The sequence below is a fragment of the Festucalex cinctus genome, chromosome 14, assembly GCF_051991245.1.
Source record: "Festucalex cinctus isolate MCC-2025b chromosome 14, RoL_Fcin_1.0, whole genome shotgun sequence".
Classification (NCBI taxonomy): Eukaryota; Metazoa; Chordata; class Actinopteri; order Syngnathiformes; family Syngnathidae; genus Festucalex; species Festucalex cinctus.
The window spans coordinates 10,411,491-10,429,664 of record NC_135424.1 but is presented as its reverse complement, the minus strand read 5'-3'; the positions used below and the strand labels follow the sequence as shown (position 1 = coordinate 10,429,664).

Sequence of the window (18,174 nt, the reverse complement as noted above, 5' to 3'; positions counted from 1 at the left end):
AGTAACATGGCCCACTGGTCAGCATTCGGATTTCATCCAATGAGCAGCACCATGTTACTGAACAAATTAGGCTGAACAGCCTTTACCACTATTGATTTTTTTTTTTCCAGTGTCTTTCTGTTGTTGGGTTTTGCTTTTCTGCATTTCAGGACAGTTGTAAATTTATATTCTTACTGACAGAGTTAATGACTAGCAAAAAAAAAAAAAATAAGTCAAATAAACCCCATTACACACTGTAGTAGTGGAGCTGTATTATTTGTCTATCTTAGTCTGACCTCATCAATGTTTTCTTGTAGATAGTGACACCGACTCATACTAGAGAGACCAGTAGGGGGCAGCATCGTCTTTAGCATCCGTCAGGACTGTGGTGTTTGTGTAACTGTATGCAATGTGTGGGATTCTCTGTGGAAGATAATTGGAGCTTATTTTTAAGAGAAATACAAATAATAAAGTAAAAAAAAAAAATCATTACATACATTTTAAAATTGGCTACTTTTTGTTTTACTGCAGTTTATGAAAACAATAACCATTCACTTCTCTATATTAGTGTATTTAAATCTAAACATTTCAGTGATTATACAATAGAAATAAATGGTTGCAGTTTAATTAGCATGAATACTACAAATGTTTGAGTCTTGACTCAACGTGAGGCAATTATGTTGACACGTCATTGTTGTAACGAGAATGACTCATCTTTCTCACTAGGCTTGAAAAGAGGATGTGCGAGAGTTCCAAATATGTTTTGCTCATGAGTTATTTATTTGGCAAGTCTAAATGGATTCACCATTTTACAAAATTTCCTCCCTCTCCATGTGGGAGGTCACTAAAAGTCAAGACTCAGTCATCTGAATGTTATGTAGGGTCTGGAGAATTGACTTTCCCAGCTATCTTGCTTTTGACCTACACTGTATTTTCCAGTATGAATGGTATAGATATGATCTTTTTTTATTTTTATTTTTATTTTTTGGTCTAGAAGAGATATGAGTATTGTAATCCGAAACGAGGCAGCGTGGTGGTGCATTTGATTGGCACATTTGCCTCACTGTCAAAAATTCTGCTTTTAATCTTGGCTCAGACTTTTCATTGTGGAGGTTGCATATTCTCCCATGTTTGTAACATGCATCTTATGTTAATAGATGTGAGTGTGAATCCTTATCTGTGTATATTTGTCCCGTGATTGACTAGCCACCAATCCAAGGTGCAACCAGCCAAAAGTTATCTGGGATGTTCTTCAGATCACCCATTACAGATAAGCGGCAAAAACAACATAATGGCTGCAATCCTAATCTATGATTATCTCATAGGATTGCTTTTCGAAATTGTGACAGAGACAATTGCTCATGCAGTATAATGTAATGTAAAAATTAAAAATAATAGTAAAAAATCTAATCATAATAGTAAAAATGCAGGGATGTATTCTGTTGAACTAAAAAGCAAATGCAATAACTTCCTACACCTTCAAAATAAATATGAGACGGAGAAGAACACTATTGTATCTCACCGAACAACCCCCGGTGGTTTATGATATGGTGTACCATGCTTTACACCAGTGAATTATTTTTGCTACGGCCCCCCAGGAAGAAAAAAAAAATTGTGGCCCCCAAACTCTCTGCTGTATCTATATATAGTATCATTTATTCCATACAATTGTTGTAAGTAAGTACACCTCTACAAAGGAGTTAAGACTCCATATCTTGCACTCTCTGACAAGCACCACTGCCACCTACTGTAGTGGATGTGCAATTACACGTTATAATAGTATGGCAAAAAATAAATAAATAAATGAAAAATAAAAAATTCCCTGGGGTAATATGCACCCCCTCCTCTTGAGAAGGACCTCTTTACATGATCAGAACAAAAACTATAACCGATCACCGATCTGATCAGTGGTGTCTGATGGACAACTTCAAATAAATAAAATAATAATAATAATAATAATAATAATAATAATAATAATAATAATAATAATAAACGTTAGTGCTTTTTCAATTAGGGTCTCTTCTGTTAAGCAGCAAAAAGTATGTTAACATATGTTGATTGGCAGTTCATTCAGTGCAATACTTTTAGTGTCTGATTGGTTGCTTCAGAAGAGTGTCATAGCTCATTACAAACACGCACACGCACTCACACAGGGGGTGTCAGGGCTTTAATTTCAAGCTCTGCTGGCTGCTTCTCTCTGTGTTGTAGTGGAATTCCACTGTCCCTCATCAAGGCTCCAGGGTGTGTTTTGTTTGTGCTTCTCTCAGCTCTGATGACTTGGTTTGTGATCGCGTGTGTGCATTTAAATGCCAGTACATGTGACTGCTTGTGTCTTGTTAGTGTCTCCTGTGTGCATTCATACTCAAGTATAACTTGGTGCACTCAGCTGGCAGTTTAGCTGTCAGCGAGAGTATAGTATGCCTTTGTTTTGCCACTCTTCATGATTTGCACAAAATTACCTGCGTGAAAGTGAGTATGAGCAGAGTTGTGTAAAATCAGGTCAGCGTTAAACCAGTTTACAGTACTGATACAGTTTAGCAGGTAGCCTACTTCATCATCATTTTGTGCAGTCATATGTGTGCTTAGGAATAGGATATCATCATCCAGGTCATTTTATATTCAAGCCATTGAATCGATGGCACCTTGACTGCTCTGTTTGTCTCAGAAGACGTTTCGCCTCTCATCTGAGTTGACTTCATCAGTTCATGCAACACGTCTTGGTTAGGATTGCACCAGTCATAAGTAAACCACCAGTTGGAGTTGGCGTGTACACGTTATAATAAGCTTTATCAGCATTTGTACTGTTTTGCATTTGGCCAAAAGATGGACTTGCATTGTACAATACAGTGTAGTGTTCGTTTAAGACACTTATTTTTTTTCTGGGAAACAAGATCATTTATTTTGTACTTGGAAAGAAAAGACGTAATTTGCTGCCATTCCTCTTCGTCTTCTCTTGGTATTTATTGGCGGCTCTTATGTTCTTGAATCTTCGACAATTTTAGGATCCTATTTTTCTGATATCTCGCTCCATCTGATTACAATATCAATAGTTTGGAGTGTTTTGAACAGACTGTCACATACTTTAAGGATTATTTTAAAGAGCCCTGTATGAGTGTGGTGCAGAGATAATTTCATGAACTTTTTTTTTTTTTTTTTTTTTTTTTTGAGAAAGCAAACCAATGTGAAGCCAGATATCCAACAGATAGAGTCCTTCTTACGGGGACTCAGCTTGTTGATTTAGGCTTAACACTCAGTCATCCCTGCTTTAATGCCCCTTTAGGCCGTCAAGCGTATTAGTGCCACTGAATTAACACTCAGATGCTCTTACCCGAGACCGGCAAGCCCACTGCTGTGTGCCCAATTCTGCCCCCCTTCCAGCAGGCCCTAATACACAATATTTTGTATCCTGGATCTATAAAAGTCACTTCAATTTGTCAGGCTTCTAGATCTTATCTGATTGCCCTGGATACAGCACTGAGGGTCTTCAGTCACCAGCCCATTGAAATCATTTGTTTCTCATTTAACTGCCTAATGCTATTAGTTCTGATGATAATTGGAGTGGTAGGATTTCCTGAACATATTTGCAAACATGGGAACAATCCTGAGGACAATATTATAGGCGTGTCTCCAGTGCTAACATCCATATTTTGGTACATGTGGGGATTCAAGCAGTCCACTGCTCTGCTGAGTACTCGAAAATCATTTTGTTGGATGATCTTAAAATAACCAGTTTCCCCCGTGTTGTGCATCCCAAATTTGTAATGTTTCTTTAGGGGGGATGGATGCATGTAACTTAAGATTCAGTGCCTGGTCAAAATTTGCAATTTTCTTCACATACATTTCTGAGATAAGAACATCAGTAGATGGACCTGTGAATTTGTTTGTTTTACCTCATCAGAAGCAGAGTTGTGGAATCTATCTTTAGCATTTTATTTTTATTAATGATATTCATCCATTCATTTTTTCTGCAGCTTATTCTCACAAGGGTTGCAGGTGAGCTGAAGCCAACCAACTTACTTTGGGTGAGATGCGGGGTGCACCCTGAAAGGGCTGCCAGCCACTCTTAGGGCTCATAATCATATACATGGCAAAAATACCAAATAAAATACAAGAACCCTGTTCCATATTAAATTAAATATAACAGTAATAATCAACTTCAACTAGGCTAAAAGTGGCTCTGTTAAATGATAGTTGAAAATTGTCCTGAGCCACATTACACAGCTGGAGGCAGAGCACTTAGCCTTTTCTTTTTCTTTTGGTAAAATGTCCTCATGCACTCCTTGTAGTCTATTGCTTTACTTGCCCTGAAACATAACAACACAATAAAGCAAATTTATTATTCAAACATTACTTTTTTGTAGCTTTTCTAGGAAAGTTTTTTCTGTTCATTAATGAATTTTTCCTTTTCTTCTGACTTTTGGAAAGCCACCATTTCATGATGGCTTAAGGCTTACCTGTCATTTGTGAGCAGGTGTCTCACAAGAGCAGCAAGTGACTGCTGCACGGGGCCATAAGGCATCTAGTCTATTTTACAAATAAGAAAAACGTGACACAGTACTGTGCTCCCCATTAAATTTTGACATTACATTGTAACAAAAAAAGTGATTTCTTTTCCTTGAACAATTGCATAGCTCAAAACTCAAATTATACTGCTTGTTATAAACAACACTTATTTAATATACAGAACGAAGTACTTTAAAAATTGGATTAGATGTCCTCTTTTCATATTCATCTGTAGTTTCTTTTTTTTTTTTTTTTTTTTTTTTTTTTTCTTTTTTTTTTTTTTTTTTTTTTTAGAGCTCAGAATTGTTCATTCGGTAGTCTTACCGATTCAACGTCTTGTCATCATTGCTCTTTTCTTTTTTTTTTTTTTTGTGTGTGTGTATGTGTGCGTGCGTTTGCGTGCGTGCGTTTGCGTGCGTGCGTGCGTTTGCGTGTGTGCGTTTGCGTGCGTTTGCGTGCGTGCGTGTGCGTGCGTGCAAATACTTATAAATTTATACTCATTCATTCACCTAAAACCTTATAAATATCCCATTACCCTTCGCCTTAACCAGGTACTTCAGAATCTTGCCAGAGTCGTGAGATTTAAATGGTCAGGAGACCAGAGAAAAGGTCAGAAAAAAAAAGAAATAAAGAGAAAAGAAAGGTAAATCAAAGTGACATCCAGCACCGACCAAACACTTCCTGCCTTCCCCATGATTACAAAATCAAAGTCTTACGCCAACCCCGGAAGCCTCTAAATTCCAGCAAATTTAGCGAGATCTCAAGAGCCCAGAGGAAAAACTAAAGAGAGGAAGGAGGGAAAGATCGATAAGGCAGAGTGAGATCAATAGAAGCCAGTACATCCAATCCATCAAAGTGAAGTCCAGCACCAACAAGACCCCTCCTGCGTGGTTACAAAACCGGAGTCTTATGCCAACCCCAGAAACCTCAAACTTCCAATAAATTGAGATCTCAAGTGACCAGAGGAAAAACTAAAGAGAGGAAGGAGGGAAGGATAGATAAAGCAAAGTGAGATCCACAGACACCAGCACCCACTGATTCAAGGGGCTGTGGGAGGGAGAGGCAACTTCTGTTTGAGTTTCAGTAGATGCTGGTGCGATGGATCTGGCATGCATAAGGACCACCACCAAAGAAAGAAGCCGTCAACCGCGGTCCAGCAAAGCGAGCACCCCCCCCCCCCCCCCCCCCCCCCCCCCCGAAATCCCCAGGCCGCGGCAGCACCAAGGCCACCCCCAAGCCACCCGAGCGGACACCGGTCGGCGAGCCGACCCAGACACCCGGAACACCCCCGCCCCAGCCCCGGCCCACACCCCCGAGCCCAAGGCCGCAGAACGAGGCCCAGCGGGCCCCCACAGCGCCCCACCGGTCCCCAGCCCCCATCCCCCCACGACCCCCCCGCACCCCACCCAAACCCGCCATCCACCACGACCCAGGCCCCACCACCCCCGACCCCCAAACCCCCGAACACACCCCGACCCCCAGCACCCAACCCCCCACCCACCCATACCTCCACCCCCCCCCCAAACAAGCCGCCCCCCCCCGACGGCCGCCACCCCCCCCCGCGAACCCGGCCCCCCGCGAGAACCCCCCACCCCCCCCGGAAACCGGCACCGGGCAGCAGCGCAGAGAGGGAAGATGTGCCCACCCCACCTCCAGCCGCGCGAGATTTGCACAGCGGCGGGAGGGGGGAAGCAGAGGAGGAAGCACCAGGGGAGAAGGCGGAACACCAGAACACCGAGCCCGGTGGGGAGAGGCCCCGGTCGTCACGCCAGAGTACAAGTGACACCTAACCCTGTTACTGAGTCCGCCAGCTCGCCGACTGGCGAGCTCTACCCTACACCGTGAATGTGGCCCCACCCAGTGTATATACAAGTGTGTGCGTGTGGTGCATTAAAATTGGGAGCAGGTGAGTCGGAGCAGAGGGAAAAATTTTCCCCTATTCCGACACACCCGTATCCCCCCCCCAAAAAATGAATATGTATATGTGTGGTGCATTAAAAAAGGGAATGGAGGGACAAAGTGGTGGGGCAGGGACACAAATGGGGGGGACCACAGCGCTGCCAGGCACTGCAGTCCATCCCCTCTGATGGCTCCCCGCCCCAACTCACCCCTCCCCTTGGACGTGAGGTGCATTAAAATTGGAGGGGAGTTGAAGGGTGAAGACGGTGTTTCCACCCTTCCCCACCCCACCAAGAAATGTGTTGTGTGCCCTATGTGTATATTTACAAAGTGTATAGTGCAAGCTAGTGAAGTGAGTAAGAGGAGCGACCAGCGGGGCCTCACCCAACCCGGCGGGTGTAGGTGGCACGCCCGCCCCCCAGCACCCCCACCCCCCGCCGCCCCCCACCTCATCCACCCGGCACCACAATGGGCGGACAGCCAGCGCAGCAGGGCTACCGGACAGCCCACCGGCCACCGGAGCCCGCCCGGGGCGCCAGGAGTTATACCGGAGTGGGGCAGGCCCCAAACCCTCGCCCGGCCCCCGGAGCCCGACGCCCGGGCCGGGGAGGGAGCCCCAGGCCCAGGGAGAGGGAGGGGGAGGGGCCGCAGGGCAGACAGGGAAGGGGGGGGGGGGCGGGGGAAGCGGGGAGAAGACGACAAGAAGGCGAAAGGGCGGCTGCAGGGCAGGAGGCGGGGGGGGAGAGGAGGAGGGAGGGCGACAAGGGAAAAGGGACCGGGAGGCAGAGGAGGATGGGCGGGAGGAGGCGAGGAGGGAGAGGCGACGGGGGGGAGGAAGGGGGAGGGGAGAGGGAACCACGGGGCACACCGGAGGCCCACCCACCCCGAACCGCGCCGCCGGGCACGGAGCAGCGGACCGCGCCGGGACGGCACCGCCCCGGGCACCAGGGGAAGCACCCCAACACCGCACCCCACAGGGGGCCCAGGGAGCGGCCAAGACGCAACCGCCACCGAGCAGACAACGGGGGGGGGGGGGGGGGGGGGCAGAACCACCCCCGCCCGACCACAGGGGACGGCGTCAAGAAAATTGACTAATTAGCATGCAGTAACACCAAGTGTTGATGCTTAGTGCCCACTAGAATTAGATCTTAAGGAGTTATTGAGTATAGTGTCGTATAGTGTGGTATGCTCGAGCCCACTAGCAGCAACTAGGTTCCTGACTATATAAAAATAAAAACAATCAGATACAAAATACCAAATACAGGAGCAGCGAAAACAGAAGTTGTAACGATGTGGTGGCTCTCGTTAACAGGCAGAATCTTGGCAGGATTAAGTTGCCAAATTGAGATTAAAATATTCTATGTACATAGACCATATTTGTTTAAATCTTGATCTTGATCTTGATCATCTGTAGTTTCAAGATAAACATTAACACATGACTTCAAATATTCAAATCTTCAAGCTCATGCGGCAGCATCTTGAGGGATAATTTAAAATGTCCACCCCTCCTCTCCCAAATGTATGTCAACAAGAATAAAATCCATCTTGCATCTGGCTGGCTAGAGGTCCTGGACTTGCTTGAGCTGTGCAGCTTGCTTGTGGCGTTCTTTCTTCTTCTCTGCTAAGACTGTTATGTAACTACATCTTGTTTTTTCAACAGCCACAAAGTCGTGGCTGGGGGCTGGGGAGAAAAGGGTGTCACACACGGACAAGTATGATCAGGGTGGAAGGTGGTGCGGACAAGTGCCCACTTCACAGATCTGTGGTCTCCCTAGCCAACTTTATATCATCCGTCCATGGAGGTCTGCTTGCAGTTCCTTATAAACATCCTGTATGGGGAGCGATAGGAGCATGTTCTCCTGGCGGTGGATCAAAAATGAAAATGCTGAATATCGGTGTTAATAATCGGCCCGGCTAATCATCGGTCTATCCTTACTTTGAAGACAATTTAAATTGGTTGAATTACAAATGTGCTAATATTTCAAATGGGATGAACTGCCTTCTGTATAACTGTTACACTGACGTCAACTATGCAATTAACACAGCGAAATTTTCATAAGACAAAAGTGCAGCTTTAAAATAATATTTCTTTTCCTTTCCCTTTTTCTCTTGCAGGTCCTCGGTGGGCATCGTGGAACCTCGGGGTGTTCATGTGCATCCGCTGTGCTGGCATTCACCGCAACCTGGGCGTCCACATCTCCAGGGTCAAGTCTGTCAATCTGGACCAGTGGACCTCAGAGCAAATACAGGTAAACGCACACAGACATACAAAAACACAAGTCACAGTTGACACTTGTCAATGACCTCTTGGGATATAACCACATAATTAAGAGAATTTTATGCCTATAATAATAATTTGTAAAAGAGATATTGTAAATCCAAATCCTTCTGTGATTTTAAAACACAAGTGAATGATTGTTAACCCATTCACTGCCATTGATGTGTATATCCGTCAATGGCAGTGAATGAGTTAAGTCAATTCCGTTCCCATTGACGTGTATATCCGTCAATGGCAGTAAATGAGTTAAGCTACGTGCATCGTGCTACATTTAAACATTTTGATGTCACACAGAGGTGACTGTTGATGTGAAAATGAAATGAGCTTGTGTATATAACCAGCATGTCACATTAATTTAACCACACACCAGACAAGCAAAGGTATCTGAACCTCAATTCATTTAATCATGGTGATTAATGCATCCAATTGTTTTGTTCAGCAAGTGCGTATTGTGTTCTCTGTGTATGTGTTCATGGTCCCTTACTATCTGCTGGGTCAGAGGAGAACATCACTGTCTGAATGTTAATTGCAGTTCTCAGTGACTAATTAATTGTGGATTGCTGATTACTCTGACGTGGTCTCGACTTAAAGGAATACAAGACTTGTGAAAAACTAACCAGCTATTCTGTGAAATGGTTATTTTCAACTCTTCCCTGAAAAAAAATGTCAGTTTATGCTGAGTTATTATGATTTATTATGATTTTATCACACTTTTTATGAATATTTTTGCATTAAGTACAGTATCGGCCATTTTGGACAGTCATGTGATCATCGTGACGTATCGCATGCATAAAATTGAATGACATGGCTGCCAGTGACAACAAAGAGACACACAAGGAATTAACGCCTCCCATGGCAGACATCAAACGTGGAATTACGCCCTATAGCAAAAAAAGCACTTCTCAAAAGCAGTACAGCCACCGAGGATTCGCCAAAGATTTGTGTCCAGCCGAAAGCTGGATGAAACTGGCCGACTCATTCATTATTTTGATACTTAATTGGTTTAAAAGAAAATTCATGGAATAAGATGCCAGAGATATTTGCACTTATTCTTTATACACAATGCCTAATCCAATACTGGAAAATGAGTTATAAGTCTTGTATCGCTTTAAGCTACCATCACCATCACCACGCGCATCCTTGTCCCAATCTGACCTTGATATATTGAATCTCTTATTTTGAATCTCTTATTTTATTTGTCTATCTCTTTTGTATCTTATGAGTAATATTTCATTATTGTTTTCTCTTCTCAGAGTATGGTGGACATGGGCAACGGTCGGGCCAAAAAGCTGTATGAAGCTCACCTTCCAGAGAACTTCAGTCGGCCACAAACTGACCAGTATCCTCTAATGCAAACAGCTTATGCTTGGTCTCACACATTCAGCCATTTAAAGTCCATTTTACTGCATACAGATCTTGTCCTTTTAGCAACCTCCACACATCAGAGAGTAAAAATTCACTACTGTTGAGGCATTAATGTGCTGCTAGCTCAGACTGTGTATAACAGTCTTACAAGTTTGCCCTTTTCTGCTCTACAAGATGAGACATTTGTGTGGTTAACACAGCAGCAAATCTTCATATTTCCGTCAGCAGACTGAAATAAATAGTTACACAGTTGGAAATGGCGATCTAATAACATAGCTTTTATGTGGCAGGTTAGTGGATGTGCTCATCAATCTTAAAGAACAGGATACCTGATCTGTATTGCTAGGGTGTTACACGTTACCAAGGATGCTCTTTGTCTGAACGTCTCGGTGCTACCAAGGTGTGGACAGAGGCCTGAGGATCTCACCTCTGTTATTTGCAGATGACATGGTCCTGCTGTGACCTTCTGAGTCTGCTTCTATGTTCCACTGCTGACTGTTTAGCCGCAGGCAAGAGAATCCGCACATCCAAATCTGAGGCCAGGGTTCACGGAAAAGGGTAGACGGAGCCCTCCGGTTGAGGAGTGAATCATGAGCGAGTCATGTTCATGAGAGGTGGGGAGTTGAAGTGTGAGATTGATGGTGTTAGCAATAAGAGTTGAGCTTAAAGGCGAAGTTCTCAATTTAATGGCCAAGCTGTGGGGTACTGACCGAAAGGACAAGGTCATGGAAACAAGCTGCAGAAATTGGTTTCCTCTGCAGGGTGTCTGGGCTCACCCTTAGAGATATGATGAGAAACTTGGTCATCACTTTCAATTTGTTTCTCTGCTCTGCTCCAAAGCAGAAAGTCATACATTTGGTCACAATGGCTTTGTTAAAGTTGTCCATTGGATTGCCAACTCCAATATCCATTTCCTATGGATAAAGTGTGCAATTTGACAGCACTTTTGGCATTGAAATGGAATGTGTGATAAAAACCAAACTTCCTGAAAAACAAAAGTCCTGTGTTTAGTACTGAATGAGGCATTGATAGCTGCTAAGTTACATAAACACGTTTGTATTGCTTTTTATATCGACTTTCAGGTGTTTTTCTTTGCACACACATACAAAAAACAAAAATACTGTCAGGCATTAGACTGACTTATAGTTTCCGCTGTCATTTGAACACTGGTTCATGTCTGTGCATAATTTATATTTCGGTAGAACTACACCAGTTTATTTGAAATGGACAGAGAGCTACTTCTATGTTCTTGATCCGATGATGTGTTTGCTCAGGGTTTGGATAGCAACATTCATGAATGCTCATTCGAGCAACCCTATCAGCATAATTCCACCAGAGTTCATTTGAACTGATCAAACCTGTAAAGTGTTCGCACACCCTCAGTGCAGAGCTGCTACTTTGCATCAAGAGGAGCAGTTTAAAGTGATTTAAGCATCTATTACATGGCAGCATAACTTCCCATGTACTTAAGTCAGAAAAGGTATGCAGCTGCACAATTTTTGGGCTGTGCAGAGCCGCCCATCAACTTAATCGTGTCACTTATGCACCTTCGTGGAATGTACGCACATTGGGTGGAATGACCCTGAAATGAGGGTGTTCCCTATTTATACCGGATTGGATTATCCCACAGTCTTGTGTGTCTTCCCTCTTGCACGTACTAATGGATGTAGTAAGTCAGGTACCCCGTGAATATTGCACGTTTTGAGAAATTTCACCTGCTCCGGCGGCTTGTGACGGCTGTCACCGACTTGTGCTGAAGTTTCAAAGTGGCTCAACGACTGCCCAGCCGTGGAGATTTCTTAGGGCCAGACTCAACATGCTTGAGCAATTGAGTCCCACAGCTGACCAGTCTGCATTAGATGGATGAAGCGGCGTCCTGCTAAGATAAACCATTAAGGTCCGGCCTCCCCAAAGGGGACGTGCCCGCTGCCGATAGTGGATAGTTGTGCCTGTCAAAGTGGCATTTGTTTGTGGTTGTGGGGGACTCAACTTCGAAAAAGCTCCTTCCGCACCATACATGCATTGCAGAGCGAGAGTGTGGTTGGACTCAAAGTAAAGCTATTTTGTCATAAAAAAAAACTTAACTGTTCACATCTTTGCTGGGGATATTCTTTATGATCTCTCTTTTTCTTTTCTTTGCATGAGAAGAATCACCAGAGATAATGAAAGTATGCAAGCTGTGCAGAAAATATTTAGCCCAGAGGGCATCATGGGTACTCCACAAAGATCACAGACACAAATAACACAAAACCTGTGGGAATCAATTCTACCCATTAAAATTAAAACTAAAAACTGTTACATTTTCTGCCATTAATTTACAAGAAATCTTACATTTATCCATTTGCTGTAATTTACAAATAAGTATTTCGCCGATTATTGTGTGTTTTATTATTATTATCATTTAAAAAAAAAATATTTTCACAAATTCATGTTTTTGATCCCTCCAACACTTTACATGCCAACAAAGCCAAGGGCCCTCTTGGCACGGAATTTGCTGAGGAGCACTTCAGTTTGGCACTGACACTTGAAGCTCTCAGTGGATGCACATAGTGCCAGTGGCTCAGGAAAATAAATCAATTTTAAATCCAATCCCTCTTTTCCTTGGAAAACAATGACTACACGCCAGTGGCTTTAACCTTCAATGTCATAAACTCACTGGAGTGGATCAAAACTAAGGAGCTTCACAGTTTGAGGGGATTTTGGACCAATTTTCTGTGCTTAGAAAGTTCTGTTGCTGCAATTATTTTTTGCCATGTTCTTCAGTACTTCTTTGAATATATTGATCAATATCAAACGCAGCTGGGGTTTTATTATCATAATTTTTTTTGTATATTCACCTGAATTACATAAAATGTCGCTAACCTCATTAATGTGGTATAAAATTCTAGCACATTTTTCTGTGTTGAATTTCATGTCATGTATTGAATTGTACAACTGAACAATGACTTGCAGTCCTGAACTGAAATTGTCAGGACTGTGGAGTTATTCATCCGTGACAAATATGAGAGGAAAAAATACTATGACAAGGAAGCTCTGGCTACAGCTGTGGTGAGTATCAAAAATCGTATTTGTTGTTATTGTTGACAAATGTCTTTACAGCTGCCATGAGGTGGGCCCACACCACGAATGCATGTTGCAAAATATGCCCCAATTCCCAAGCCATTAAATGCCAAACAAAGTGTGGAAAGTGTTGTGCCACTTTAAATACACACATATACTTTACACACACATTAAAAGAAATAAGTCACAATCCCATCACTTGTACTTAATGGTAAGTGGCAAAAAAAATGAAAATAAAATCATGTTCATATCAAATGTTATATGTACATCAGAGTAGTTTGATTACAGTGCACTATATCACAATCCCACCAGTTTAAGTTGATATTTAGTAGCATTTTGCTTAAGACAATTTTCCACTTTTGTTTGGGGCACTTGTTCGGTTGGATGCATGTTTGGTGCAATAAATTCATGTCTGCAAAATGTTTCTGGGTTCTCTTCTAAAGATGAACCAAATATATTTGGAGACATACAGTATGGCCAATTTAGCCTGCGACCCTTGTGAGGATAAGCTGTTTTATAATAAATAAATGCACGGGCAATGTAGTCTAGTTAATATAACTTGTTTTTGCAATGTGGGAAGCATTGGTACCTGGATAATACATGCGCAGGCGTGGGGAACAGCACAAACAACATTAAACAAACAAAAAAAAAACATTCCGGGAGAGAGAGGAGCCACTGCCAAAGTGCCGCCATTGCAAAAAAGAAAGAAAGAAAGAAACAACAACAACAACAACAACAAAAAAACGGTAACAGTAACGGAGGCTGAACTAAAAATGAAAGAAAGACAAATAAGCAGCATTTTTGCCCATTTTCTGACATGTTCAGTCATACCCAAAGTATGCCACCTTTCTCAAACTTAGATGTGTTTTTAGTGGGGCTCAATTTGAAATCCTCTGAGGACCAGCAAAACTTTAAATCACAACTCTGATCAGCACATGAGACTGGGATCAATTATTCCTAAATGCTGTATGTACACATTTCATAACCATGTTCAATACATACTGTAGGCCTTTTGTATTTGCAAAGCATTGAGCACATTTTGTGAGCAGAAAATAAAGAAAGCTTTCGGTCCGTTTGCTTTGTTAAAATTGCTAGCAACTAAGTCAGGAGGCAAGAATACCAGTGTAATCTTCGGACTCTGATTCTGAATTGACTTGATGACACACTGCATCAAAAGGCTCTTAACGTTTTATGTGAAACGGCTGGACCACGGGGTCCGTCTCCCTGTCGGTGGACTTTTCACGATAATGACCGACTCATTCCAGTAATTATCCCCTAACACTACCAATTCATGGTCAAAATTACATTATGAACATGCAACAGTTTGACTCATTTTATGTGGCCTGTTTGTTGAACTTTACATCAGCTGTACTGCCACAACCAATATAGGGATGAAAGGAAATGAAAAAGATGAAATAATATTTTTGTCACATCCACACAATTTGACCTCTGCATTTAACCCATCACAGTGCACACATGTTGTTAGTGGCAAAGACCCGGGGAGCAGTTTGGGGGTATTGTGCCTTGCTCAAGGACACCACAGCCATGTGTCTGGGATGGTCTTGAACCAGGGTACCCACTGTGGCATGTGACAACCTTTATAGCTCGGCCGTGGCTGAACATTGAATCACCTGCTCTGTGTGTGACAGCCCATGTGGCGTGTGCCCGCCATGGTGAATGATGCATTCAAGAGCAGGTCAGAAATGCGTGTAGTGACTTGTTAAAAATGACTTTGTTTTATTGGCTAAAGAAGTGTGTGCATGCATATGAATGTGAGGTCAATTATATCGGGGACATAATCAGTTTTGCTACTGCCATCTTTGATGGCCCTTTTGTGGCCCATCTGACCCTTTCGTGGCACAGCTCATGCTGATGCTGCCCTCCTGTCTCTCTACCTTATTTAAAAAAAAAGTTTTTAATTCTAAAAAATCTGGTCATGGCTTCCTTCTCATTCCATCTTTTTGATCTCTGAATATATAATGTATTTTCATCATACTGCATTTTCCGTTTTGTTGCCTTCAACCCTCACTTCTTTGATTTCTCGCATTTTGCATCCCTCTCTGTTTTCTTTGGCTTTCTCTTAAGCACTGCCAGCAGCCATACTGTGATCTCGGATCTGTTTCTGCCACCCACTTATATGCTTGGCTTTTATATGCAAATTAATTATTAAAAACAAGTCATTATCACTTTAAGCACTAGGGTGTAGATGGAGACAAGCAGAGGAGAGGCAGGCTAAAATAACCCCCAGCCAGGTTTTGGTGTAACAGTTACAGATTTCTTTAAGTGAAACAATGTGTGTATGCTTGCCTTTTCAGCCGCGACATGCTCATGCTTCTGAATTTGTTGCCTTACAGTATAATGTCTTTGAATTTAACCATATTAACCAATATTTAACCATTATTCTGTCCATTTTGTGTGAGGATAAGGAACATTTTCAATTGTGATAGCAGGCTTTGCCAATACAGAAATATTGATACATATGACCTCCAAACAATAAAATAGTAAACGGCATGGTGTGCAGAATACAGTGCTTTTATGGGATAAGCTTCCTGTTTGTATTCATTGAGCTCTAATGAATTTGTTTAAATCAGTTGTTTGCTAAATAAGGGAAGTTGAAATCTGTATGGTAACCCTTCCATCCATCCATCCATTTTCGGAACCGCTTGCTCCTCACAAGGGTCGCGGGGGGTGTTGAAGCCTATCACAGCTGGCTATGGGCAGTAGGCTGGGTACACCCTGGACTGGTTGCCAGCCAATCGCAGGGCACACAGAGACAAACAACCATCCACACGCACAAGCACACCTCGGGACAATTCAGAGCGTCCAATTAACCTTTCATGCATGTCTTTGGAATGTGGGAGGAGACCGGAGTACCCGGAGAAGACACAGGGAGAGCATGCAAACGCCACCCAGGAAGGCCGGAGCCTGGACTCGAACCCGAGTCCTCAGTACTGGGAGGCGGACGTGCTAACCACTCGGCTACCGTGCCGCCCCTGTATGGCAACCGTATGGCAAAAAGCCTTGCAGTTTATTCATTCATTCTCCAAAAACATTACAGGTATCTCATTAGTTTTTGGGACTGCCAGCGCCTGGTTATAATGGTGCTGGCCGGGAATCAAACCCACGGCGTCTGTACAAAAGGCAGCAGTAATACTACTGCATTATGAGTGCAACATTGTTCTTCATTAGAGTTTAGGAAATTACACTTGGGTTTTGTTGCTATGCAGTGTTAAGGATACTTATTGATGTAAAATTGTACCACTGCAGCCACAAACTACGCTTGGTGGTCAAGATTTCCCTCACAGTATTAATACAATCTTGCAGCGCTACACAAATCCACTGTATTAAGTTGGGATGCATTGCTAACAATGGTCTGATTTACTGATCCAAACAATTCAGCTTTGAAGGGCCCCTCACATTTAATGAGCGAGGCTGCCCTGAGCTGGATACTAATGTTATACTGAAGAGGCCGGGGTCACTGGGAGTTTAGTTGGAGATTTTTGTGCTTTTTTAAAATTCTTACGGCAAATTCATTCTTCCACAGCATACTAAGAGAATGGGTGACATTTGAACAAGTACACAAATCTGAAAAGAAACAGTCACATCCGCAACTACTTAAATATCATGCCTTTCTGTTTGTAATGTTAGTTATTCCAGTATATTTGCTGTGTATGCTGATTTAACCCCATCATATCTTTGGTTTGTTTATCTAAAACTTAAATTGTGTGATGGAGCCACATGCAGAGATTGTTTCTCAATGTGGAGTGCATGTGCACATCTATTTGAACGCCATTGTCCATGTATCCCGAATAGAATGCACCATTGTTAGTTTCACAATGTGGAAATACTGGAAATGGCATCATTATTCCCAACAGAGAAGCTGAAATTTGTGGCCTGCCTGTGTCTGCGGGAGAAATGCCTCCTTGGTATGTCTTGTTGCTCTTGAGAAGCTTTCCACCTCTCAAAGAAACCCAATTTTGGACAATAAAAATTGTGACAAAAACACACAAGTTGGGGGTGGTAATGGGGTGGCCAGGTTACAGGCTATGTTGGCTACAGCCACACCTGATTTATTCATGAAATTTGTACTTGCACGGTCAGGCCTGCTGCTGTAAGATGCATGGCGGCCCGCCACAGTGCCAAATTGGCCCAGGGCCATCTGGCCACTGTTTCTATCGGACACTACTAGGTTCATTTGGCATAATCGTCCATGCCACCAAAGTGCTCTTGACCTTGCACTATGCAGTACTGAAATTATTGTAAACAAGCAAAATCATTCAAGCAACATCACTTTTAAATACAATAAACCAAAAGAACCAAAAGGGTTCAAATAATTTTTTTAATTGGTGTTGCTGGCAGTGGAGGTTTTACCTTGTAATTGAAGTTTGTGCTTCTTGATCTGATCCTCAACTTGACCATGTGACATGACAAAGTGATAACAGCAAGACTGATAAAAGCTTGTCACATGACATGACAGCATTCCCCATGAAATGACGCCTTGGGATCCTGCCGGAGGAGCTGGTTGAAGTGGCTGGGGAGAGCAAAGTCTGGCTTCCCTGCTAAAGCTGCTGCCCCCACGACCCGTCCCCGGATAAGCAGCAGATAATGGATGTTATTTTACAGTTTAGAATACTTCTTTAAAAAAAACAAAAAAACAACTCTTGCAGCACCTCTTCTGTGCCTTAGCCCAAACTGTTGTAGGCATCATTGTAATTCAAGTCTTGCCCTCTGTCCAACTCTTGGGTCAGTGGCAGGTTAATAGCGGTCATCTGTGCAGTCCGGAACTTGAGTGTGTGTGTATGTGAGAGCCTCTTTCAACATCATTTCTCCTTTGCAGTCGAGATGCTGAATATAACCTATTATTGCAGAAAAAAAGAACAGCACTTCACTGTCGCAGTGTTATTCTATATATTTGTATTTTATTTTCTCTCTATTTCTGAATTTTTCTTGCAGAAGTCAGCTGAAGGTGCTCCTCACTCCGACTCACCGTCCTCCCAGACTGACGGGAGCAAACAAGAGGTACAGTTGTGTGTTAAATGGTGTTCTGCAGATTTTGGCAATCTGGTATTATAACAACAGTACTGCAACAC

At 43.0% G+C, this 18,174-nt stretch overlaps 1 protein-coding gene across 2 annotated transcripts in view; it reads left to right on the top strand.

Annotated features, from left to right (window-relative positions):
• Nucleotides 1-18,174, top strand: part of LOC144001561 (stromal membrane-associated protein 1-like) — a 46,864-nt gene that overhangs the window by 2,227 nt on the left and 26,463 nt on the right. Inside the window, exons 2-5 of one of the 2 annotated variants that reach the window (XM_077496011.1) lie at nt 8,497-8,630; nt 9,913-9,998; nt 12,997-13,072; nt 18,041-18,103. In XM_077496011.1, the coding sequence (XP_077352137.1) occupies nt 8,497-8,630; nt 9,913-9,998; nt 12,997-13,072; nt 18,041-18,103 (359 nt within the window). Of the gene's footprint in view, nt 1-8,496; nt 8,631-9,912; nt 9,999-12,996; nt 13,073-18,037; nt 18,104-18,174 lie in introns of both variants that reach the window. The other variant, XM_077496010.1, reaches the window with a different exon arrangement.